General features: G+C 41.7%; 1 protein-coding gene across 7 annotated transcripts in view; it reads right to left on the bottom strand.

The window, feature by feature from the left end:
• The window catches only part of ZNF423 (zinc finger protein 423), a 214,712-nt gene that overhangs the window by 69,957 nt on the left and 116,847 nt on the right, over window positions 1-27,908 (bottom strand). For all 7 annotated transcript variants that reach the window (XM_080552922.1, XM_080552920.1, XM_080552923.1 and 4 more), the window contains 2 exons: window positions 23,693-26,916; window positions 16,940-17,024 (listed from right to left, as the gene is read on the bottom strand). In XM_080552922.1, the coding sequence (XP_080409048.1) occupies window positions 16,940-17,024; window positions 23,693-26,916 (3,309 nt within the window). The remainder of the gene's footprint in view (window positions 1-16,939; window positions 17,025-23,692; window positions 26,917-27,908) is intronic.

Raw genomic sequence — 27,908 nt, 5'->3', positions numbered from 1 at the left:
GCTTTACGCTGCCACATGTTCTATGTTATTCTCCACGACATTCATCCCCTAAACACTTTCCCTTAGATACAAACCCTTAACAGGTTTTCTCCACAGAATACTATTTACAGGATAAGAAATTATTAATAATTCCTCTTCAAACTATGCTGTACAGGGCTTGAAAACTCTGGAGAATAAAAAAAAGAATTTCCTCTCCCTTCCACAGCACACGCACAGAAAATATGAGATCCGCATCTTCCTTTATTGCGGGGCAAGTTAGCCCAGCAGTGCGCCTCCATTCCTTCCCAGGCGACTCAATGGCAGAAGCAATGAAAACGTTCCTTATGACCACGCAGCAGTGCTCATTGCGCTGTTTTCTCAATCAGTTTGGACCAAATGCAGTTACAAAATTAGCGACAGCCTTGCTTTTTTTTTTTTTTTTTGTAAGCTTTCATTTCAAGGTGACCTTTTTCTTATTTTGCGTGTCACCCCAAGTGTCGCTGTATGCATACTGAACCAATGATCTCCCAGTAATTAACACCAGCACTTAATGAAGTCCAGCTGCTGCGATGGCGAACTGAAGGGATGCCAACCTTTGTAAACCAGTACTTGGGCTACTCCAGTTACAGCAGCTTTAAAACCACAGCAGTCAGCTTCTCTTTGCCTACTTCTCAAAGATAATTCTTACCAAGTAAGACAAGTGTTCAAGATTAAGCATTTAATAACAAAGCTTATCTCTGAACTAATATTTCAAGCTGGAAATGATATAAAGAGCTGGATCTACTTAAATGAGTGCTGCAAAATTAATAAAAATCCTGAGCAGCAAATGAAAAGCTAAAATGAAAATTTGAACTGTTAAATACATAAACCTCTAAAAACCCTACCAGTGTACTTCCAAGGGAAAATTGGAGACAGATTCTTCAGCAAAATCTGCTTCTCTGAACTTGTTTCCCGATCCCGTATGAGACACTAACAGGCAGGGCTTTATTAAAGTAATGCTCTCTGCCAGTAGTTTCATTACCCGCAGTGGTATGGTAGGGACACTAGGTGAAGCTTTTCATGAGAATGTTTGGAAAAGTTTGCACTATAACTCATACCACGTGTATTTCAAAGGAGGAAAAAAGGACTCCTTCCACAGTCTTCCTCTGTCTTGCTCCGCTCCTTCATCTACCTCTTTTAATATGTTGTTTAATAGCTTCTGCTACGATAAACACTGAGTAGCCTTTTAAAAGGCACAAGGGAAGGGAGCTGGCTAATTTACCGTAATTTAAACTAATTTACACGTAGGTAACATGCATCAATCTACAAATATATTCAGCACCCTGAACTCAACAGTTCTTCCAAGCAGGGGTTAATCCAAAGCTCAGCACTGCAATTGGTCCATTTTGCTGCCAGAGACCTAACGTTGCACAGGCATTAAAAGTACATCCTCGATTATTCTGGATGTCCATGCCCCTGAGAATATAACTTAAAAACAAAATCATTAGCTTACACAATAACACAGTCCTTGAAAAAAAAAATCCTGTGTGTGCAGAGCAATGCTGATTTCCAAGCACAAATTCCTTTGTTTTCCTTAATGCTAGCTTTGGACTCTACCGATGACTCAAAAGGCGCTGTATTGAAATAATTGCATAACCTGGCAGCGCTCCGCATGTATCAACATTTCACAGGCAGGAAGGTAGCAAAGGGCAAAAAGCCAAGAACCAAACTTTGTTTTCACTTACAGAAAATATTACGCATATTACACCATTTATTTTCTTATGGTAAGCTTGATATTAAATTATCCAGACTTTCATAGGAAAAGCCAAATTTTAATTGGCTTTTAATTATCCAAATTTTAATTATCCAAAAGCTGTGGTGGCTAGGTTCCACGAGGGCAAACCCTGGGCCATGGGCACGGTGGTTTTGCATGGCACAGTACGAGGCTCCCAAACCTCTCGCACGCACTGGCCTCTATGTAAGAGTCAGCCATGAAAAAAGTCTGTTTACAACAAAAGGCATCTGGTAACCATGATTATTCTGTCTTAAAACAGAACATTGTAGATTTCTTAGCTCCCTCTTTTGTTCACTTTTAGTTCTAATGCCTGCAGTTTTCTGCTCTGCCCTTTTCTTTTTTGTGCATTGTAACCAAGCATGACAAAAATCTACATAGTCAATCACACTGCTGAGTCTTAAACAGGTGAGAATTACAAGTTTCACCAAGAAAAGAGGTTCATAGGTATATTTTAAATTCATTTTTCCAATCATTTCACAAGGCTGCTACCCTGTCGCTTCTGTAATCATAAAGCTCACAACGTGCTAGCATGGAAACTCAAGGGACTTGCCTACTTGAAAGTAGAGCCTGAACTGCTAAATATGGATTCAGATCTAGATATTGAAACCTTTGACTTCACAGATCTTGGGCGTTCGGAGCCAGTCACGCAGTCTTCATTCAGAGTTTAGACTTTGGGTTCCTCTAACATGTTGGCAGTGCTCAAATGCGAACATACAGCAGGGCCTGTGTTCATGAAATTACAGGTATCTTGTCTTTTTTTCCTAGAGGTCTCTTTTTAAAATTGTTGCGTGCCAGCAGTGTGGTGTTAAGTAATAGGTACCCCTAAAGGATGTACAATGACTTCTGGGAAAAAAAAAATAAAAATCTGTCATTATGAAACTCATAGACAGAGGCACAGAAGTTCCTGATGGGATACTGTTCAAGGTTTTAAAACCTAATACCATAGGTACCCAAAAATAAAGTTTTTGCCATATATTTGTGAGTAGAAGAATATATGCTTTAAGAATATCCTTGGAAAGTAGAATCGATAGACTTTTCAGTGTTGTGTTGAAATTCTTATTTCAGTATGCTAAGGCACTGCTATGACTACAGAGACCTAGACACCCCCCGAGTAACACCACGTACACACTTCATGGGCACATGAGTAACTTTATGAATTAAGTGCACGACAACATACACTTCATGTAGGTGTGGCTCAGGCAGGATAAAGCAAAAGGTTTAAAGATGCCACAGCCAGTACTTCGGAGCAGTCACCGTACCATAGGGGTTTTAAGAATGGCATTCAGTAGTCTGGCACCTCGAACTTCAAATTTGCTCCTAGAGCAGGCACATTTAGCTTAGAGAAGACATGGCTTTATTATATCTTATTTCAGGAATGGAATCAGGTTTTCCTTATTGAAATGAAGTCTGCAGAGTGTTAGCTTTCCCATTCCTTGGTAAGTTATCCCGCGGTGTGCCACGAGCCCACGGGCTCCCTGTGAGCGGAGCAGAGCACTCCCAGCCCTGCGAGGGATGCTGCCGCTAACCCCGCTCCTCCCGTCACACAGCGTGGCAAGGGCTCGAGCTGCATCTGCCGTGTTCCCTTTCTAGACAGAGAAATACTAATTGTCTTTTAAAAATCTCTATAGTATTTTGTCAATATTTTTTTTATTACAGCAGAGCATGTATAAATATTTTATTGTAAACCAAGGGCCTAAAATAAACAGTTTAGTAAATAGTTATTACATTACAAGGAAAAACATCTGTGGCAACTGTTTTCCATGTAATTATTCTTGCTATTTTACATTAGCTCTCAATGTGAATTTCTTTGGCTCTAATGTTTCACTTGTTCTAAATCTTCCTCCTTGTTGCTATTATTAAAATCTTAAAAAGGTGCCAAATCTTAAATGAAGAAAAAAAAATGATTCGCTAGAAATTATTCATATCACAGTGAGCCTCTACTAAACCTGGCAGGGGTGCAATATTTTCGGTGAAATTAACATAAAATATACAACTGCAAATTATCCAGGAAATAGCTATGTTCTTTACAGTGCGCATTTACATTTGGAAAAAAATGTTCTACTTATCTGTCTAGCACAAAGCTACAATCTCTTCCAAAGCCAGTTTTAAAGGGATAGCAATAGCTCCGCAGGGGGAGCACGGTCCTTGCCGCAGGTATAACAAATAGCTGGTGGTGAAAGTGACCTCGGATAATTGCTGGAGGTAACAGCCAGCGCTGGACATTTCTGGTTGAGAATGCTAACAATCTAATTTTAGATTTATTTCCCTTTTGGTAGGCTGGATGAATTTCTTCTCTTAGGCCTAAGTCCTTTCTACTAAACACAAGAAAAACTGTAATACCATGTAAAATGCAAATTTTGCTGTAAATATTTTATAAAATTGTTGCATACATCCCAAAAGCTATAGGTCTTAATTGAGAGCAGGCTATTTTTCCAGTCAATATATGGAAATGGAAAATGCTAATTCATGTTTTTCTACTTATGAAAAACCCTGGAGAATGGCGAAACCACAAATGCACTCACTTTAATATTATAAATATAATTTGGCTCCCTCTTTGCAATCCCCGATGTCCTGGCTTTTATCTCCCAGTGGCTGCAGAGGAAGAATCACAGGATCGCTTTTACATCCCCTGCGCAGGAAGTCACCCCCGCCTGCTGCCAGCTTGGCAAAAGAGCAAGAACCCAAGCTCGCAAACGCGGCAAACAGGAACTGCAACCAGAAATTCCAGCGCTCTGACACAGGAAACAAGCCCCAAACGACACTGAACCTGCTCAGGGCGAGCAGTGCGCAGGCAGCACCGCTGCCCAGAGCCACTGGCGCCCAGAGCCAGAGGAGTGGGGCTGCCCCTGCGCTGCCCCTGGCTCTTCCTAGGATATATGCTCCCTCCAGAGCAGTCGGTGACTCGGGCAATAAAGCCTGGCAACAACCCCTCGTCTGCTTGTGCTGAATATGACTGAAAGTCGCTTAGCCTGCTCCAGCATACTTTACTTTATCCATCCATTTGTTCCTTTCCCTGGCAAGGAAAAGACTGGTTTTGCTTCTTCTAGAAGAGAAACCATCAGGCCGTTAAAGTTAAAACTCTCCGAAGGTCATTGGTGCTGGCTTTGAAGACTGAAAATGATACTATTCTCCATTAGGCTTTTAATCTCATGATTAGAGCTGAAGTTAACGTGGCTGTTTCATTTGCTACCAAGCAAGAGCAACTCATTTTTTCTTTCTGTACCAGAACACTTAACGGCATCCTTTCCTGACGAGCAACAGCTCAGAGTTAAGCAGCCCAAACAATGGAAATGCAAAATAGTTTGCAAGAGGTTGTGGTTTTCTAATTTTTAGATGCTATTTGATTAACTCTGAGAAGTCTTACATAGCAAAATCCACCCCTGGGAATCCCACCCAACCTACTCTTGGCTGTCCAGAGTGAAGTCCTCACTGGCACTGGTAGGGAGAGAAGGGTGAAGAATCAATCTGTTCCCACTTTGAGCTCTCACTCCCACATCCTGCAAAACTTACTTGGGCAAATATTTCTGAAGTGTTCAAGTAGTGGTGGTGAGCTTGAGTGAGACCCACCATGCAAATGAGAGCTCTTTGCGCGAGTGAAAATGGCCACCTAGGGCTCCCAGTGGATATTAAGATTAGATTTGTGAAAACCTCGCTGAAAATTCTTGGGGCAAAGATTTACAGGTGCACACTGGTTTCAAAACCCAATGTACAGCATTCACTGTTATTACAGGCAGACGCATGGAAAAAATTCAATTCTCTTCATCCAAGACAGACTCTGATAACCAACTAGTAAAACTCAGACTATAATTTCTTATTCAGTGTTCCACATGAGATGCATTTTGCTGAATTTAACATGTTTTCTGTTAATGGATTTCACAGTGTGTTGCCATTTTTATACAGCTGTCCAAATAAAATGTTGTGTACAATGATGTGCTTTTACTGTATTGCTAGCCTGCAAATGGCAGCCACTTCCCCAGCTTAAGCCTTAGGAAAAAGGGGAAACTGACTAGGCCATTTAGTGCACATACTTTGGGTCTCAAGAGTCCTTTTCCTAGTAAGCCATATTCAAACAGGAATAAAGATGCAAGATAGATATAATTACACCTTGTACATTTGCGGCCTAATAGTATTTCCACTGAAAGGAAAAACAAACCCCAATATTTTCAGGTGTTAAAAATGAAAAAGCATTAAGTCATAGTTCTAGGGATAACTGACCCACACTTGTGTACCTGAAATCTGCCCTCCCGGATTGCTTGACAAAAGTGTATTTGCTCTAAAATCGCACACCAGTGTTTAGTTTGCAGGGACTACCAGTGCACAAACCCAGAACCACTTGGTAGTTCACAGTTTACAAGAAAAGTCTGCACTGAGCTCCACAACTGCTAACCTGTACCATCTTGAGCTGCTTGGCTGTAAAGCTTTTACAAGCAACTGCACCTTTCAGTTCAAAACAGGCTGTTCAGAAAATGCCTAGCAAGTTTTTCCCCCATCAACCCCACACAGACCCTTTGGCGCTCAAAGCTGAACACTTACGCATGGAAATCTCCCAGATTCAAGAAGTATGATGGTCCCAAATGCCCTTGTCACCTGTACCCAGATGCCCTGACAACAGCAGCCATCAAAACTAACACTATTAAAATAGCTACAGAAATAATCCTGGTGAGCTTCAAAGAAAACATATAAAGAACCTACCTTTACTTTTAATAATGTCCTAATAACATATGTAACTCTTCTGGTACCTTAGGTATTTTTGCAGTTTGGATTTCTGCATAACTATGAGGGGTTCTATGATATGCAAAAAAAATAAAAAATAAAAAAAAAAGAGAAGAGAAAAGCTATAGATTGCTTTTCCATTACAGGTCTTCAGATTTTCTTTGTTAAACTAAGTCAAGGGATATATAACTTTAAAAGGCTTAGCTTAAAAATACCAACATTCTCCCACCAGATTTTCAAATGCAAGTATAAACTAATCTAGAAACTAACATCTCACAATTTAAGTTCCCCATTCCTTGGAAGTTTATCATTCAGGTCCAACACTGACATTGCTGATTTCAGTTTCTGGCATATCAGAATTAGCCTCCAAAGGAAATTCTCTCCATTGATGTTCTTCAGTAAGTGGAGGTAGAGGTATTAATGACTGCAGGAGATTTAAGGAGTAGAGGGATTGTTTTGCTTTTCTTTTTTTCTCCTCAAATCCTTGATTTTAAGAAAAAATACTGAATCAAAAGGTCAAAAATTAGAAAGTTTGAAAAGGAGAAAATGTCACTAGAATACTTTTTTTCCCTTCAGCTTTAGCTATCTATATCCGGCCCAGCTTGAATCAGTTACCGTTCATTGCATGAGGTTTCATCATTTAACTTTTGTTGCCAATATTTATTCCTGGATATAACTCACAGTCATGGGGTTTAGGAAATATTTGTCCATACACCAATGACATGTGATAGCTGATGTGTGCAAAACATAACAACAGAAGACACACCAATGGTGCTAGTCGATCTTGATATCTTAAAACACCCAAACCCTACCTGGAGCAAAACCTAAACCCAATGGATCTGCCTAGGTTGAACCACGCTAAAAATCTTGTCTCTGAACACAGAATAAAATATAGTCCTCATAAAATCTAAACATTTCATAGTTATACATGCAATGTTTGAATGACTCAGCCATTTTTAAAGGCCATAAAGTGCCCACCAGACAAGGGCTGATGCACACCTGAAGGCAGGATTAAACCTCCACTGACTGACATAGTGATTTATACACATCGGTAGTGCGTTACGAACTTTCTTCCTGCAGTGACATTTTTCATAGTCCTCTTCATCAGTTCAGGAGGAGGAAATGAAGGAAGGACCTGACCGAAATGGTGTCCAGGTTTTGACCTGGAAGCGGGAGTTAAAAAGGCTCAACTCCTCGCTGTGGGGTCAGCACCTTATTCACCCCATCCGTCCTGGGGTTCGTGCCAGCAGGACAAAGCACAAAACACCAAGTAGAGGAGAGGAAGGTGAGAGCATGTTGGTGAAGAAGGCAACTGGAGAGCACGACGACCAGTGAGGTTTTTTGATCTGCTATGAAGCTCTGTCTTCTGAAGCCCACGGTCTGACAGGCAGAAGCTGAAGTCTTCTTCCTCAGGCTTACTGTGCAGCCACACAGTGGCAATTGGCCCTTGCAAGAATGGCAAGGTTTGGGCTTCTTTACAGAAATTTATTACTACAAAAAGACACACAATGAATCTGCCAAGTTAAATATTCAATTAAAAAAATCTGTTTCTTACAAAGGCCCAAAGCAGTCAAACCTCACTGACAAACTGAACCAAAAGCAGTTTGTGACAAAAAAACTGATATAGAAGCAAGTACATCTGATGCAAATGGCAGAGACCATTCGTGCAAAGGCTTTACCTGTGCTGGGAGCCTTGAAACACTGAAAAAATGTAAAAGCATTTAAATAATTTTCACAGGCTTCTTTCACGGGTATCATTTGAAAGGAACCTCAGTGCAGAAAAGGTGTCCATTACAAATGGGAAAAAAAAAAGGAAAAAAAAGGAAAAAAAAGGAAAAAAAAGAAAAAAAAAGAAAAAAAAAAGAAAAAAAAAAAAAGAGTGCCAGTACCCCAAACAGGCAGGAGCATACAGGGAAGTCTGTGTTTGATTTGAGTTGCTTGCCAGTTATAACAAAACCGAAATATATATTTTTAAGAACCATGTCAATTGGTAACCTCTGGTTCTAAGAGACCAGATTAAATCTTCCCCAAGGTTGGGGATGCCACTTAGTTTGAAGTATAATTAAAGGCAATGGGCCAACTGTCCCTCTTTGAAGTCAACCAAGTAACAGGAGGAATAAATCTGGACCTTTAACATACAGACACTTCAGTCTGATAACTATACAGTTGGGGTTCAGCATACATAAGCCAGTACCCTTTCTGATTCCAAACCTGGGGCTTATATCATAACAAACACAAGAAGAAAAATAAACATTTTAGGTTCAGTGTTCACAAATGCTGAATATTGAAGAAGATATTCAAAAAGAATGAAATCTGGGATTTTATTAGAAAAAAATAATTTTATTATAGTTTACTTATATTATTTTTTTATATATATATATATATACACACACACACACACTTTCTTTTCCAATTTTCCTGACTGGAAATGGTCTGGAACCTAGTTTAGGTTTCCCCAAAGAGGTAAAAAGAATATTTTATAACTCTGCCACTAATTCCTAACTAACCCAGTATGGGTTTTTCCAGCTTCACCAAGCACGCATTGCTTTGTTCCTTACTAATTTTTCACATTGCAGTTATCCTTCCCAAAAGGCACAAACCTTTCTGTCACTCGAGAGAGGTAGTACTGGTACCTGATGTTTCCAAACCAAGAAGTTTGTTTGGCAAATAAAGAAGAAATGTGGGGTAATATCTACTTTCTCCAGGTAAAACTACTATTTGATAATAAATTCCCAGAGAGATTGCAAACATCTAGACTTTAGGACCAAACTGGTGTAGACGTTAGCCCCAGAATTCACATGAGGAGACAACTTCCTTAACAGATCAATTATATCAAGTCTGAAGACTACACCTAGAAATGATGGAGGGCTTTCTCCCCGCCCCCCAAGAAATATTCTGGTGTTTTGCTCGAAAGTAGGACACAGAGGGGTGCTGACCTCTCCACTGGGGAGGAATAGAGTCATTTTGCCATCTGCAGGGAGAACCAAAACCCCATATGGTGAGAACTTGCTTTTTTTTTTTTTTTTTTTTTCCCAGATTCAAGATTAGCAAAGAAGGGCTAAGAAATTTGTTTGTGAACTTAGACTCAAACAGTCACGGCCACACACACAAAATATGTGAGGAACAGGCAGGAAGCATCTCTGCAGACTCTTAAATACAAAAGTTACAGCAGTTTTCAAGGTTAATAGAATTAATAAAAATGAAAAACAAGTTACACATTCAGAAAAATCATTGCTACACAGGGCAAAGTTTATTGAAAAATAGCGTTTTTTGCCACACTGCCTAACTGATACTGAAAGGCTGCAAATAGATTGAGGTGCTTGCTAATGATAACTTTGAAGAAAAATCACACTTAAAACTCTGACTGATTACAGAAAAGGTGTTTTATCAACTGCTCCCTTTATGAATAAATATGAAACTACCAGGAAAATGTTTAAACAGGTGTAATCACAACTGCGTATGAAAATTGAGTTTGGAGGCTGCAAGGAATCTTAACACAGTTAAGAAAGAATGAAAGCAATGCAAAGCTGGGATCATAGCCGATTATGCATGTATCATGCAAAACAGGAATGTTGTCATAGCAGCTATAAAAATGTCAGTGAAAACTGAACTACTATTACCAAGTTGTAAATGAAATGAAAAATGCAAAAGGAAAATGTGAATGAATACATTAAGAGAAATGCTATTTCTTTCCTGGTAGCTAAACAAGCAAAACAAAACCATTCTCATGAAAAGGAGGATTTTTAAAAACCAATGTGCATAGAGAACAATTGCAGGGGGACACATCTACACCGTGTGGCTGGATAAAATTATTGAGATTTTGGGTAATGAATTCTCCAGGCCTTAGAAAGGAAGGGACAGCAAAAACATAATTTCTGAAATCAGTTTCAAAGTAAGAGGCCAATTAGGTGCTGAATTATATTAAGGGCCAATATTGTTTGCACTGAAGAGAGCTTCTTCCGCCTGTTAACAATGGTAATGTGGCTTTCAGTGTGACCACCCTGTTCAAAACCGGAGCTGTTAAAAGGGAACATTGCTAGCTTTTATGCACTACGGTCATTACGGCGTTATTTAGCTACTTGCACAAGCGCTTAAAGCTAAAGGCAAGCAACAGAATAAAAAGAGCCAGACCAAATAACAGAAGGACCTCTTGGCAGAAGCAGATCCCTTTGTCCAGGAGCGCGATGCAGCAGAAAGCTCCGCTCAGGCAGAGGCCCCGCAGAGGAGCCTGCAGGACGCCGGCCAGCCCGGGGCACTCGCACGAGGCTGCACGGAGGGGCTCACGCGCGTGTGCAGCCACCATGCACGTTGTTCAGCTGCTACCGTACGCACGCTTAGCTTATTTTTCCCTAAAATTAGTCTTTTGCAATAGCCAGCCGCTGCAAAATGAAATTCTAGCACATATTGTTAATTAAAGCGAGTCCACATAGACTTGGATATTTAAGCAAGCGCTGGGTAAATACATGAAGGTTGTACCTTCCGCTTCTGCATTAAAAGAGCAATTACTTGGAATATGCTTCACAAACATCAAAGTTAAAAAAATATTTTTGAGTTCCTAATGTGTCCGTAATTAATTCACACATTCAGCTGTTGAGTCCAGAAATATGTTCCTGTTGATAATTTGCATCTAATGCTTCAAAAACAATCTGGCACATTTTTATTTGCCTTAATGCCTGAAAGCTATTACCAAGATAGTGCTTTACAATGTCATCATCATTGCTACCACGTATACACTTTAACTAACACTAGCGCTTAGGTCTGAAGAGTTTCCCTCAAGAATTAAGCAGTTTTGTCTCAGGACACAATGTCATGACAGTAGCTTAATGGAAGGGAATGTATTTACCAAATAACACCCTTAAACTTGAAATCAATTTGAATTCGAGTACCGTACTAAACAAACTGCACGGGAAAATAAGGGAATTTTACAAGAATAAAAGCCACCCTTCCCCCTTTATTGACTCCATCTATTTCATACAAAATAAAAGATATTTTATTGTGAGAAAGATTCTGAAAAGCATTAGCCATCCCCAGCTCCCAAATCAATGAGGGAACAAAGTGCTTCACAAGATCAGGCCTTGGCATCAGAACCACTTCACATCTTCATCAGACATGCCCAGGGCTAATATTTCCCCACGTATAATGTTGGGATTGCAGAAACGATCTTTACCTACATCCTTTTCACAGACACATGCGTTTAGAAAGTACTGTGACAAGGAGTCCAAAACCATCCAAAAGCAGTCCCAATATTTATTGAGACAGTATAAAGATTACCAATTTGGGTACGATCTGAATTTATGAAAACTAGGATTTCCTAAATCAAAACTGTTTGCTTCAATTCTTGAACAGAAGAGGAAACCATACTGGAAACCTGTTGGTTTATGTTTGATTTTGGATGCTACCTCAGCTCCTTCTCTGCTGGTTTCATCACAGTGCTCTAAATTGTATCAGCTACTAATTCTTCTGAACATAAAATCACCTTTTGAAATTGCTGCTTTTTAAAAGACTCCGTCTGTAGTTATTATTGCAGTTTGACCTCTGAAGAGAGCAAACTTACAAGTTACAATACCGCAAACCTGTATTTGGTCATTTCTTACTTAAAATACTTGTGTGCATCTGAAAGAAAAACAACTGTGGATGGATGTTATCCCTCCGCTTTGCGTTTAATTCTGGCAGAGCATTTCCAGAACTTGAAACATGATCTCCAAGGGCAGGAAAGGTAATTTAGAGACTCACAGCCCCACGTTGCACACAATGTATGATATGCCACAGCTTAGGGCAGTACCCAGAAAACTCTCCCCGTTCCTCCAAATGCAGTTGTTTAACGTGGTCATCCCCATCAAATCAAACAAGGAGATATTTATTTAGACAGCAGTCCGAGAACCAGACCACAGAGCAGTTTCAATGTGACTTCTGCAAGTTTTCCCTCCAGCACTCCCTTTGGTCCCAGGTGGCTCTCCGAGCAACGAGCGGGGCCTCCTGCTCCAAACCCTACATACCACAGCCCCGTCCGGCCTGCAGAGGCTTCCCCTCCCTCGTCACCACCACCAGCCCACGTCTGCTCGCGTGTGTTCAGACGGGAATGGTGACTGAGCGCTCGCAGCCGCGTGCACAGGGATGGGGACGGCTCCGGGAAGGGATCTGCCGAGCTCCAAAGAGTCGGACAGACCGACTGCAGGCAGCCCTAGCGAGCCCACAGATGCTCGCACGCCTCTGCAGCACGAGGCAGGAGGATCCTGAAATAATTCCAGCGCTAGAGCACGGCCAGAAATAATTAGTTTCCCTGCTCCAGCATTAACCGTGCTGCAGCTGAGCTTCCCGTGCGTGTTTGCCAGGAGACTTTTGTAGAGAAAGGGAGAAAGAAGGGTGGGGACAACCATTCATCTTTTTTGAACATTAAATAGAAAATATCCCCCACCTAATCACAACTGCTCCATCCACGGCTGCTCCCCATGCAGACCAGAGCCCCAGCACAGACCTGAATTTGCTGTTCCTTGACGCTGGGCCACCTGACCTGCTCGGAGGGCAATGGGGCTGAGGCTTTTTGTGCATGCTGAAAAACAGGAATTAGGGCACCCGGCCCGGCTGTGGGCACAGCCCACCTGCAAAAACCCAGCAGCAAAGCCCCGGGCCAAGCCCAGCTGCTCCCAGCTCCCAGTGGGGCTGCAGGACAGAGGGGTGCTGGGTCCTTGCTCCCTGGTCCCCACCGGCCCCTGCCCGCATGTCCCAGGCCTCGGCAGCGTCCCGGCGATGGGGAATGCAGGCTCTTTGGCTCTGGCAGCCACAGGGGAAAAGCTGCATTAGCAGACTTCTGTGCTCTGGCTGCTGCCATGGCTGCTCGCTGCCCCCCATAGAGCCCACGGCTGCGTACGCCCATCATCCCCTGCATCTAACAGGGACTGCACATCAGAGGCAGTGGTGGGTGGGGAGATAAGGGGAAGAAGCTTTAAACATTGCCAGGTCAGCGCAACAGGAGGTAAGCAAGTACAGAGGCAGCAAGGAGTACTGAAAGTTTTTGATATACTCCCAGGTGGACTACCCAATGCCTGTAAATGTTTCAAAGGGGGGATCCCCTTTCTGTGCGCATGGACGTGTTTCAAAGGAGCCCCAATCAGTGCAATGTTTCAAAGACCTCTACTCTCTAAAAATTCCACCTCCAGCCCCCCCCGGGCTGAAAACATCTCTAAACAGATCCCTTCCTGGCTAACTGCAGCTGAAGAGGTCTGGTCTGCTGCTTACAGCCCTCCTACAGGCCCCAGTGTAAAATGAAACAAAACATCTACCATTTACCTCCTCCGGGGATGCATCCAGCCTGCTCCTTCTCCAGGGACCCTGTGCGGGACCCAATATGCCTCTGTGTTTGTGCACAGGATATGAAGGGCTAGAGTGCAGAAGGGTAATTTTTCAAAGCAGTGTGTGGGAGTAGCAGTGGAAATTCCCTGCATATTGCTTTGAAAAAAATAACCCCCTACCTCCATGAATTATGAGCAGGGCCTCTGACTCCAGCCTGGAGAGCCGAGAGGTGGAGGAGGGAGGCACAGCCAATTTAACTGGATGCACTCTTTGAGACTAGGATGTAAGAAAAAACTGGAATCTTTAATCATATTACGGACACTGATATGTGAGGGGGGTCACGGCTGAAGAGCAGGGATGCCTTTGTTGACAGTCACCTGAGCAAAATGAAACTGTAGGTAAGTGTTTAGGACATCTCTCAACTACTGATTTTGTGTTTTGCAAAATATGAGAAGGAAGTGCAGCACAGAGGTCTTGGATTATCAAAGCCAAAGTGTTTTTTTCTTTTACCCCAAAATTACATGTCAAGGCTAACTTCATTGCCTTGGCTCACTTCAAATTCAAAAGCGAGATAAAAATCTCTCCCTGGAAATGCTTATCCTCCTCAAACCCTTATCTGTGATTGGTATCAATCATTCATTTCCCCCAGACAGCACCTCGATGACTATATTAAACCAGACACCTTAATTTCAGACAGATACAAGTTCATCGAGACGAGTCCGACGCCGAGCTCTGAGCAGACACAACCCGAGGACAGGCTCCCCCGGCTCTGAGCACCCGTACATTCACTCCGGGATTGCGGTACCCCTCTCAGCACAAACAAACCCTTGTCTGTTGGTCCTAAATTGGCAATGACAGTAACCGCTGTGGCACAGACCTGGGCTGCAGGAAGAGCATTGGCTTCTTTCTCCCGCTGCCCACCTGACTGGACGTGGTCTCGTACAGAGAAGGGACACTCTTACACTCATTTCGTACATGACAAACCAGACCGAGGGACAGCGGGGCACGTGCTGGTCTCTCCTGCAGCCGGTGTAAGGGATGAAGGCTCTCAGGCTTTCAACAAAGGCTGGGGGAGCAAGCCCAGGAGGCAATCCATCACTCTAATATTACTGACTCAGCACATAGCAAATTAACACCAAAAATCTGCACAGCACTTACTGGTAGGCAAACTGTGACGTCTAGTCTCCCCTCTCCTCTGCAGTACTCCCCAGCAAAAAGCAAATGCCAACAGGAGACCCAACAGACAACACCTTTCGGAGTCAGCCACGTGTCACAAAGAGGGGCCCCGGTGCCTTGTGAATAGTCTGAGATGCCCAGAGCAGGAGGACGTTTGGCTCATGCTACAGGTTTCCATACTTTGCTCTTTCCTAAACTCACCCCAAACAAGTGAACTTAATGTTAACGTTCCCAGCCTGTATCCCAGCAAGGGGACACAAAGACATGACCCCTCAGTGAAATAATCAGGTATTTTCTTATCATATCCTGGCATATACAATGCCCTACGTATATGGAGCTGAGTCCATATGTACCTTTGCATTTATATAGGTTTTTTCCAAATATGTATTAGAACTTATGTACAGCTTTAAAGAAACAACAGGTACAGGTTTCACAAACAACAGCACCACACTCTTCTCAACCTCCTCTTTCTCCTACCAGTGTTGTTTTCCAATAGCTCTCTGTAATACTGAAACTTGTAATGACATATATATCATCATGTATTATTCCAGGCACTAATTTGGGGATATACATAAATAAACTTCACATATCAATCACTGTAAAGAAAGTACTTTTTTTTTCTTTTTTTTTTTCAAAAGGACGAGGAATTCCTCCCTCAAATCAAGCAGAACCTTAATTCAACACTTATGAGCTATGTATTTAAAAATCAGCAATTATCTACTGTATCATAACTTAAGCTGAAAGAAGTCATAAGCTTGCCTAAGGACTCCTTTCTTTCAGGCTTTTGTTAAAAAAAAAATCTAGGGGGGAGCTGCATGAAATCACTATGGTCCAATTAACAAGAATCTCACTCTTCAAGCTTGCAAACAAGAGATTACATTAACACCTGCTACAAAAGCAAACATTTTTAGATATCTTCATCTTAACCTGTTTGACATTGACTTGAAACTCCTGCCTGGCTCTAGAATGAAAATTATGATGACTGACATGTATATTTTTCATTTGGGGGTATGGGGAGCGAAGACTGTGTCAGTCTGCATTTCTCTCTCTCTCTAGTATTTATGCATAATTCACATCAAAGATAATAGGAGTTACATATATGCATTGACGGGAGAATAGTTTCCTAAATGTAAAATTGTTGAAGGAAAACCATTATGCTTATGGGAGATAAATGCTGCACGTGAACATACGAGACACACAAAGTGCGCCGGAGGGTCCTTGAAGGCTCTCATGCAACGTACGCCTACAGTGGCATGTGTAAGTTACTCCTTTGTGGTCTATGCATCAAACTAAACTGACCTCTTGGGCCAACACATGTATTCGTAACATCTGTACAGACAGGAAAAACATTTCTTTGCCTTCATCAGAAAATACCCGCATGCAGCTGCAGCAGCAATACGGCCTGTCAGATTGCAGTGACACTTCACTTCATGCTCGTACAACAGGACTGTAGCAGGAGGCAGCAAGCACTGCTCTTAAAATCACTCCTATGTCTGAAAAGTTGAACTTTCTGAAGTCCAGAATCGTTGGGAAAAGAAAAAATAAAGCTCTGAAATAACTCTGTAAGCATTTTGTTTTGACAATGTTCCTCAGGAATTCACCACATTTAGCTGGGAAAATGCTAGCAGTTAAATCTATTCAATGTCATGACATACAAAATTGAAACATAATTGCTCCTAAGTGGTTGACAACTGGCAAGTACTTTTTACGTGGATAGAGAGAAATTTATGCTATCAAATGGAAGATACTGTCAAAAGTTTGATTTTAATATAAATGAAAATGCTACACGAGGACTCAAAAGGATAAGGAAAAAAGCTCAGCAGTAACACTTTTATAACCACATATTTAAAAAGCTTTGAAGTGAAGAATCATTACATCAAAATCATTTTCCTTGAAAGATAAAAAAAAAATACAGCATGAATATTAACAAGTTATTAGAATAGTGAATTTCAAAGAGTAGCAAAAAACAAGCAGCCCATGAGTGGCCTAGTTTAAAGAATGTCTTACCAATCATATGGTTAGCGACATGGATTTGTATCTCTCTCTCATTCTCAAAGGTCATCTGGCACTTGATGCATTGATAGGTCTTTTTCTGTTTAATAACCAAAAAAAGATTAGAGAAAACTGCACGGTAGCATAAGGCAAGTGTGATCATGAATATAGCATGTTATGTGCTTCAACTTCCCTCCGCTGAGCCCTTTCCTACTTGTACATGATACCGCTATGATACCAAGTTGGGCTGGGCTTTTCCAGACCATAAACACGACCTCTAATTAACAGCCTCCTTCTAGAGAACTTTAATTTTAACTTTAAAAATTTCAAATGATAGTACTTGAAAGTCTGATTGACTACTTGAGCCATAATCAGATTGCTTGTGTCGTTTAACCCATGACAGTAAAACCTCTTGTAGGTTGAAATAAAAGATGTTGAAAAGATCACAAAAAGATCAACTTTTTCACAAAAAGATATACTTTTTCAAAAAATTCCATCCTTAGAGAAAGTTTAGAATAGAGTAGGCAAAACTCCTATAGTTACTTGAGGAAGTAAAGAACAAGAGGAAAAATACATTTTGTACAGGTCTCCCATCAGAAATCCTGAAAAACCTGCGTTACCACACAGAACGGTTTTCTAGCACAATCTGTTGCAGATTTTCTCTGTCACAAATTCATACCAGGGAGGTTTGGCTGCAGAAATCAGGGGATGGTGTGAAGAGGCAATTACACGAACTATTTATTCAAATAGGAAAAATGGGGTTTGGACTCAGATTGACAGCGGTGCATGCATTTGAGCATCACGACAGGGAAAAATCCAAGAAATCATTTGTAGAAATGAAAATGCATATTGACAAGTTCGACGTCCAAGTTAGGAAAAAAATAAAAAACTAATGCTAAGCTTTTGTACACTTGCAAAACCTCTCATTTCCCAAAGCAGGACTATGGCGCTTTCGTCTAACGTGCATGTCCAACTCCTGCATGGGAACATACTATCTGAGTAGACATCTTTTGACATGCAGTTTAGAAAAATCGGGCCTTTTGTTCCTACTCCTTCCTAGAGAATAACTCCTACTGCAGCATTTACCCCCAGACAACTGCTGCTTTTGCACCCAGGCAGCAGCGCAGCCCCACAGCCGGAGCGTGCGGCAGCAGGAGTGTACACACCGCACTCGTGCCCGGACTCCGCTGATGGATGGGTGAGGATCCAAAGCCACTAGCAGTGAGAGACCTAACTCAGGGACCAACACCCTCTTATGTTTTTGAGACAAAATATTTTGTGGGTATCTTCTGTGCGCTCTTAGATGCAAATTATTTTTTCTTACGGCTTCCACCCCACACCTAGGTATAGAATCTTATCTTTAGGACAGCAGTGGTAAGTCAGAAGTTTTGAGTTAAACAGAGGAGTTGCTGTCACCCCTTCCACATATGGGACCCAATTTCCTTGAGCACCTGCTGAGGAAATAACAAATTAGGTGCTTCCAGGAGCTTCTTAACTACTTCCCATGTCATCAGTGGCAACAAGTTCGCCTGCTGGAGGTTAATGAACATGCTGTAATGCCGCAGTAACGAATGCAACGATCTATCGCTGGTATGCGGATTCCATGACTTCTGTACACAGTGTGTGTTTGCACACAGGCAGGGCTTTCTAGGCTAAAATAACAATGGGCAATTAACATGATAATAGGAAGAAGGATATACTCCATTGGCCGAAAACTGACACAGCCAACCATATAAAAGGAAATACTTTGGATTGGCTAGTTATCCCTAGGCAGCTCAGGAAAGTATCCTCCTGGAGTCCATTCTGAAATCAAGGCTGTTAATGGAAAAGCAGCTGGATTTCTGCAGCAGTGTTCCTTGGGAGTCTATTCCAGCCGACGAGTGCAAGCACACATACGTACACATGTATTCTCAAGCACACTGGCACACACATGCTGAGGGCTCCTAGCTTGAAAAAAAAAATGAAAGAAAAAAGAATGCAAAAAACCTTGGAAGAGAAAAATGGGACTGGGTGGTGAATGATTCATGTGGCCACATTTAAAACTTGAAATCTTCCTCTTCTGTAAAACTTCAAAGCTGACTCAGTTCTGTGCCTTGTTCAACACTTATCTCTGTTATGAGGGTTCCCTAAGTAACTAGCTAAGAAGGACAATATTTCAGCTCAACTCCATTGCAAATCTTTAAAGTTATATTAAACACAGACAAATGATTCATTTTTTTAATTGATTTCGGTGCTTCTGAAAGCTACTTACTAACAGATCTGGAGACAGGATGTCTTTGTTTATCCACAGACCCAGTGCGAACTCCTCCACACCATTTCACAAACTTATAAAACACTCCACTTGGTGTGACCACCCCTCAGAGAAGACAGCAGACTTCAGACTTCCTGCGAATATTATCTTTAGCTTCAGCTGACACACATGCATGCTAAAGAGCAGTTTAACTGAGGCAATGGCTCTTTTGATCGGGAACCCTGCCTGATACAGAATAAGGTCAATAAATGGCTTCATACAGGCCACCAAAGAACTATAGCCTGATTAGCACCCAAATGTACGTGCATGAGAGTGAAGAGTTGATTTTTTGGCTCATTAATAATTGTCTTTAAAAGAATGTCACACCAATAGACTTCCATTCTCAGTAAATGGGAAGCATTAGTTTTAATACAAGGTTATGTTATTTGTGGTGCCAAATATGATCTTCTGCTACCGTTTCTTGTGGGTATCATGACTTCCCTGACATTTGTAATGGGCTGGTTATGTCTTTTTCAAGTTTTGTCTTTCTGTGTGGTGACAACAAAGTTACTCATATTCTGAGGATCTAATAGAGTCTAGATGACAGCATCAAGGTGGCATAAGAGACCAGATGAGCAGCCTTCAACTGAGAGCTCAGTCCCCATTAAGTCAAGATATTTCATTCTAATCTTGGCACAAAACAGTAGTAATAGCAACAGGGGGTTCTGCTTTCTTTTCTGAAATAACTATTGTTCCCATGGGTTTTCCAGACTGTCCTCCTTTAAATCTGGAAATGGTTTCCTGTTCTACAAAGAAAATATTCCTCCATTCAAGTGGATTTACAAGGGAAGAGAAGGGGTGGGGGGAGAACAAAGAGAAGGGATTGAATCCAAGAAAGCGTGCAGGAGAAAAGGAACTGAGTAAAGGAGCACAATAGGGTTCATTCTTCCTACTTTCTATGCCACCTCCTTTGCTTCTTCAGTCCAAATAACCTAGGTGGGCTAAATAAAGTAACACCATTCAAGATGGAAATTTAACTGAAGCCTGAGCATTTGCCATTGTCAATGTTAAGCAAGCATTGTTCATGATAACTATGGTACAAACTAAGGATAAATCTATGTAGGAGAAAGAGCAGCCTGAAACGTGACAGTTTCCAGCATTAGAACAGACAATAGGAAATCTCAGTACTAAACAAGCAGTCATGTTTCTCAAGGCACACACATTTCTCTAGAAGACATTAAAATGAATTAATAAAATGTTTTAAACCTGAAGCTCCTATGCACAGAAATATGTTCAGAAGAAAATGAAAACGTTACTTCTGACGTGACCATAACAGAACAAAAAAGGTCTTGAGCTATAGATGTGCCAGATACTGGAATGGGACTTCCACTGGAGATGTTCATTTAAAAGAAACTTTAGTGCTGTTGAGACAGAAGAGATCCTGTAGAACTGTAAGAATTAAACAAACTGAAGTTAGAGCAGCCTTTCACAACCAAGGTGTATTTTATTTATTCCTCGTAGTGATATTCCATATAAAAGACCATTGACTTGATTTAAAATCCCCTAATAATAAATCCTCTGACGCAGATGTTTCCTGCACAGGAGGCAAAAACTTCAGCCACGTAGAAATAGTTTTCGATCATCATAATTTGATCCTACCTAGATATCCTACGAAGAAAGGTAATTAATTCACCATTATTTTTTTTTTTGGCATAATAAAATGGAAGTGAAGAAGACAGAATGCAGCAGCATCTTCAAGAGTAATGTGCTTTATTTTACTACAGGGTTAAATCTTCACTTAAGGTGTTTTTTTTTTGTTTTTTTTTTTCTGTTGTTGTTTTTTGTTGTTGTTGTTGTTTTTCTGTGTGTGTGTTTTGTTGTTTTCTGAAATTTTTCTGGACTTCCAGACTCATTCCTTCCATGCAAGAAGTATAACTGCTGGTGTAATGACTTCTGTCACATTCACAGAAGTTACATATTTTGTATGTCATATTTTCCATTTGATAGGATTTCATTTTGCTTATTACTCCAAAGTATACACCAAGCATTTAAAATTGAATCTCCCTATATTTGCTTTTTGACTGTACCTTTTCCTAATCTTCAACTGCTTTTCTGTTACAGAAAGAAAAATCAATATGGTGTTTAAAAAAGAAATGTGGAAGAGCTGAAGAACTGGAGAGAAGCAGCTCTTGCCTGGACATCTGCAGGTTACTCTATATGCATTGTACATTTAAGATAGCTCTACTAAAATGGTATTTTGCCTGTGCACAGCATACTAACAAGATGAGGAGAGATTGTGTTCAACTTCTGCAGTTTCATTATGAAGCCAATGAAGTTAAGTAAACATTATTCTTGAAATGCAGGAATTTATCCACGTTTAAAGGACAGCCTAATTATTTGAAAACCCCTGTGCTAGCCAGACACAAAGAGCACCCGTTATCTTGAGAAACCTGAGTGAGACACCAATAGTTTCCACATGAACCGCTATCAGAATTCAGATCTTGTACCTATAATGAAGGGTAAGATAATGAATTATTTCTAGTAACAATAATCTATTCCTGGGATGCATACCATAAAGATCTCCGATATTAGCATATGTGCAGGTCATAGACACCTGTTGAAGGCACCATTTGCCATTGCCACAAATGCTGATTTTTCATTATCTTCTACAAAGGAACTAAGACCTTGTCCTCATGGGATGAAATTCAAAGCATTTACCTTATTGAAGAACTTAAAACTCTCCCCTGAGAGAACAAGTATGGAAGCTCTCACTGAAAAGAGAGAGTTAAAGCAAGAAATCAGAGCAGCAAATGGCAACGTATTCTGCTTCTGACAGTCGACAGGAAAGAAAAGGCTATACTTTGGGTTATAGGCATGGCCACGTGAAGAGTTAGTCCTACCTAAGAGAATAAAGTGTTTAAAAGAATTTAGAAAGAAATAAAGACCTGAGAAAGAGGAAGCAGAATGGCCTAGTAGGAGCCCCAGCTGAACTCTCAAAAACGTATCACACTGAAGGAGGGATATTTCCATTTCTTGTTCTTCTGCAGGATGAGGTGTATGCACCGGGAGGTTTAGTCACGCACCCAGAGGGAACAATATCCAGTTCTATTACTAAAAAAAACCCAAAACTTTCCTTGGTATTTGATCAGGAGCCTGGAAGGGGGTGGTGGGGCGAGCGGGTGCCAAGGACCAGCAGCGCCGTGCCCCCTGCTGCCGCCCTGTGCGGCCCCAGCGCCGAGCCAGAGCTAACAAGTCCCACGGGGGACACGGCGACAGTGCTACCGGAGGCATCACAGTTTGTGTCCTCGGGACATACTTAGGGTCTTCTCTTACTTCCTGAGCCTCTGATGTTGTATTCTAACGGCATTTACAGGTTCTTTTAATGTAGTAAGATGTGTTTGTGGGTGCTTTAATTAGCAGATTGACATAAACAGGCATCTATGGCTGGAATTATTCATTAGGAATTGGGTGCCTAATTTCCTTAGATACTTTTGAAAATCTCACCCCATCATGTTTAATTAAAAATGTCAGATGATATCAATACTCAGACGTGTCTGCTGTTAGTCTCCCGAGAAGATTTCCAAAATCTACTTCTCATTCCATCTGTTCCTGACAGAGGAAGGACTGACTTGGCCCATTCTTGAACCAAAACGTCAACAAATAATTTTAAAAGACTATAAACTGCAAATGATATTAATCTCCTGAGCAGGCTTCTGAAACCTTACTTGGATACTGTGTGCTCCCAAGCATCTTGTAAGCTAAGAAATAGGAAAACAGGCTTTCTGCGAACTCCAAGGGAGAGCACGCTTCTTTTTCAAAAACATAACTTGCCTATTAGCCAGAAATTTCCAGATTTGCTAAGAAAACTGCTTCTCCTGAAGGAGGGCCACGAAGCAGTTCCTTTTAAAATCACACACACGTGCTCCAGGCATGTATGTATGCACACAAACATCCAAGTAGCCTCACAGCCTCACTCACTCAGACAGACATCCATAAGGACAGCCTCTCTAGCACAGTCATTTGTTTTAGGTGAGAATTTGGGGGGAATTCAGTACAGTTTTCCTCACAAGTTCCTGTATCTTCTTGCTGGTATTTATTTCCCAGGTAAGAAATCATCACTTTCCATGAGCATGACAAATCAGATTTTTTTCCTTTGGGAACTCAGAATGTCTTTTTTCATGGATATGCCTCAGTTTTTCCAGATCTGCCAGTTCAGTAGCTTCAGAATTCATGAACAAACTCAATCCTCATCATTCAAGAGCACATGGATGTGTCTCAGCTCTCTGTTGGTAAATCTATGGCAGCTTTATGATAAAAAATCTAGTGCTCTGCCACTAGGAATCTAGGAGCCTTTAAGACTGAACAAAATCTACTTTTCTATGTGCATTACTCTACCCTTCTTTCTGTTTTTCTTGTTCAAGTAATTTTATAAAATGGCAGTTAAAAAAAAAATAAAAACAGGACATCAAACCAGTTCTCAGTCGCGTTAAAAATCTACATTTTATCCCTGTGACATATCAAAGTTCAGCTGTACTTACTCTGGGCACAGGAGATGTCTGGGTACCTTTCCTTTGGCCACTAGTCTCAGGCGTCAGGTCTCGGTGGTCTACCTGAATGTGGCTCTCCAGGTCTTCAGCACTTTCAAATTTGACACTACACTCCGGACACCTCAGACTGCCACACGGTCTCTCGTTCACCTCCTGCGGGGTCAAGCCCAAAGACTGTCCATTGGTGCTCCTGGTCATGCACCCAGCACACAGGCCATAGGGAAGGCCGTTCACATCCAATTTTACCAAGTCCTGCTTATTTCGGAACTCTTTCAAGCACAATGCACACTTGTAGAGTTTTTGCAAGGCCTGGCCGTTGGGCGACGAGGTTGCAGAGTTTCCTGCCAATTTCTGCATGTGAAACGTCCCATGAATTTTCAGCTCAAGCGTAGAGGTGACCGTCTGCATGCAGACAACGCAGCGAAACCCGGTGAGGGAGTTTCTGAGGTCTGGATGCATCTGGCAGTGTTCGATAAATTCCTCCTCGCTCTGCAGCGGCATTTTGCAGATCCGACACGTTCCTGTATCCAAACTCTTGCTGTGAGTGACCTTGTGCTCGGTCAGGGTCAGGAGCGATGGGAAGCGTTCGCCACAGATGGGGCACATGTAGTGCTTAGCTGGGCCTCGGTGGGTCTGCATGTGCTCTCTCAGGCCGTTTTCTGAGAAAAAGGTCCTTGAGCAGATATTACACTTGTGGCTGCCTTTGATGAATTCCGCTTTCTTCCTGGAACAGTCATCCTCCCCGGGCCGGATGTTATGATCTCTCAAACGATGGTTCTGCAAGAGGACCTCCATCGTATAGGCAGCCCCGCAGATGTCACAGCCATACATGGGCTCAGAAGCATCTACATCATCCTCACTGGCTTCATGGCTGTTGGAAGTATCTGGGTTCTTCATCAACATGTTCTGGATATCTGCCCCTTCCGTCTTCTTATTTGTTGGGGTCATGCCATTAGCTGTCCCATTTTCAGCGCTAGCATCAAAAACACAATGTTTCTCCCGCAGGTGTTTTTCAAGCAAGATGATGGCATGAAAAGCTTTGCTACAAAACTTGCAGTTGTATTTCTTGCTGTGGGTTGTGATGTGGCACTGCAGCTCTACCTCTGTGCTAAAAGTCTCACCGCAGAAGATGCATTTGTGAGACTTTGATGGATTCCCCAGGTGACTATGCTTCACATGGATTTGGAGATCCACCTCCTTCCTAAAATCCCAGTTACAGGCTGTGCAACGATACATCTTCTTTTCATTGCTGTGCTTGACTGCCAGATGCACTTGGATAGATACCTTGGAATCAAAAACTTCTTGGCAAAGGGTGCAGTGATACAACACAAAAGTATGCATGTCCAACAAATGCTTCTGCAAATCATCCACCGAAGAAAACTGTTTGTCGCAGCTCTCACACACATAATGAGTTGAAGTTGTCATGTAATGTACAGTGAGATGTTGCAGAAGAGACTCCTGGGAATCAAAGTCTTCTTTACACTGAGGGCAAGACTGTTTCCTCAACAGCAACTCCAAATGCAACTTTAAATGGGTTTGAAAACTCTCAAAATTTGAGAACTTTAGATCACACTGATTACATGGGTATTCACCGTTAGACACTGAGTTTACACTAGCAGAAAGCCGTTGCCTTTTAGGGGAAGAGACTTCAACATCAGAAGAAACTGGACTCTGCTCTGCTTTTGACTTCTTATTGTGTGCCAGAGGAATGTTCTTGTGGTTTTCTTTAATATGCTTTGTAAGCTTCAGGATGGAGCCAAAAATGGGGGAGTTTGTGCAATAAGGGCATGAATAAACTTCCATAAAAGACTGTGTTGGCTGAATGACAGGGGAATCCAATTTTGAATTTCCTACATTGCAGTGAGTCTGCTGAATATGCTCAGTCAAGGTTGCTTCGGTCAGAAAACCCATGGAGCACTGGTTACAGAAGAAAGCGTTGTTGCCATCTTGAGGGGTAGCATTTGGGCCACAGTGAGTAATACGGATGTGTTCCTGCAAGCTGTTGATATCTGCAAACATCTCAGGGCAGTAGTTACAGTGAAAGGCAGAAATGTTGCTGAACTGCATCATAGGATAGGCATGGTTTTTGTGCACCTTTCTCACGTGTTCATTCAAGTTGTACAGCGTAGGCATGGAATCAAGGCAGATCTGGCACGTGTGGCTTTGCTGAGGTTTATCTGCATGAATGGTCTTCAGGTGGATCTCCAGAACAGCAAGGCTGTTGAAGTCACGCTTCGAACAGTATGGGCAGCTGTAAGTAACTTTAGACCAATTCTGGCCTTCCTCTCTGTCCACAGACCTGATTTTCTTCTGTCCTCTCAAAGGCTTTAGGGTCGAATCTGGGGTGGAACCTCTTTCCACCGACGCACTGGAGTCGGGCGTTGCGCTGCTCATGGATGCCACGCTCCCCAGGACGGGGTCAGGGCTGATGCTGTGATTGCTGGAGTCAGGTTGTCTGTGGCTGTCCAAGTGGCAATAGACTTCCTCCACTGAAGAAAACTGCTCTGGGCACATAGGGCACTTGTGTTTTTTGTTGGCATGGGCTTGATGAATGTGTGAGAGCAGCAAGTTTTCATCTGAAAATACTTCAGGGCAATGAATACACTGCAAATCTGCCTTCTCGGAAAGCTGTGGGTGGCGTGTCATTACGTGCTTCTCCAAATCTTCAGTCTGACTGAATGTCTCTTCACAGTAATCACACATAAAATCATCCTTCTTCACCTCTTTCTCAGTCTTTGCCATATGTTCCTTGTTCTTTTTATGAGCTTGCATGTGACTCTGCAATGAGCTGGTAGATGAAAACCCGCGTTTACACACAGTACACTTGAACGGTTTGCTGGAGCTGTGGGTTTTCAGATGAATTTTGAGGTGGTCGCTGCGAGAGAACGCGGCCTCGCATTCGTGGCAATGGTACTTTTTATCCCCTGTGTGAAGCTTTATGTGGCGATCCCTACTTCTCTTGTGCTTAAAAAGCCGGCTACAGTAGGTGCATTTGAAAGGTAGTTTGTCACTGTGGATCTGCTCGTGCCTTTTAAGGTAGCTCAGGCGAATGAAGGACTTATCACAAAACTGACAGGGATACGGCAGGCCAGTCCCCCCTTCCTCCTCCCCGATGCCGAGATCACACCCATCTCCTATCATCTGAGTGGGTGATGCAACATCTTTGCTGGAGGGAGATGAAGCCACCCAGGAGAGTTGTGGGTCGTCATCACCATCTGTAATGGGAAAGCAGAAAGGAGATTAAAAACAATTCCCAGTGCATCTGTGAAATAAGGACAAAGCTCTCAACAACACTATGGGCTTCTGCTACTACAGCATAAAAAAAAATCAACTCAAAAAAAAAAAAAGAGTATCTCTTGAATTTCAAAGGAGGTTTGAGAAAGACAAATAAAAATATATTTGCAAACATAATTCACAGATATACAAACATAGAGTATTAATAAAAAGCATTTTTCTTTAGCAGGTTTAACACCTGCTCACTGTACTGTAAAGCAATAAACAATGAATAAAGAAAGCAAAACACAATGTGCAGTGAAGCAATACAAACGTTTTGGAAAGCTACAGTATTAAGTGATCACCTGTGATTTTGTGGGTCTTTTTAAATGCTACATCGAGATGACTTTAACTAATGTCCCCATTAAACAAAATCCTTCAGTTCTGTCTCAAAACTGTAATAGAATTAAAGGCTGCTCAAAAGCAAGCAGATTCAAACACCTATGTGAAATAAAACATCAGATCTGAGGCAGCTTGACAAAATCAGAGACCTGCATCATTACCACATCCATTCACAGGAAAGGTAACGTTGTCTGCTTGGTACAAAACCAAACTAACAAATTAAAAACAAACAAACAAACAAACGAAAAACTATAACAGAAATGATCACTGGAGATCTCAAGACATCACAAAACAATCAGCTTCAGGAGGAAACAACAATGGCTCAGCCTCTGCTTTAATGACTATTTCCTTTGCTCAATATGAGGCTTTGGAAAATATTTTATAATTTTATATTACCAAAAAGAAACACAGGACCATCTCCAGCAGCAAAACACTCACTTTAGGAAAAATACATAAAGTTTTGGCAGCTCTCATAAACAGAGTTGTTAACGAGAAACAGAAGAAAGTTCAAATATCCTAATCCCAATAAATGCGGAGATGTTGAGCGAAGCACAAATGCTACTGCTCTGATACAAAACTGATCCATGGAATG

This window comes from Anser brachyrhynchus (genome assembly GCF_964034855.1).
Source record: "Anser brachyrhynchus genome assembly, chromosome: 12".
NCBI lineage: Eukaryota > Metazoa > Chordata > Aves > Anseriformes > Anatidae > Anser > Anser brachyrhynchus.
This window is presented reverse-complemented; position numbering and strand designations above follow the sequence as displayed.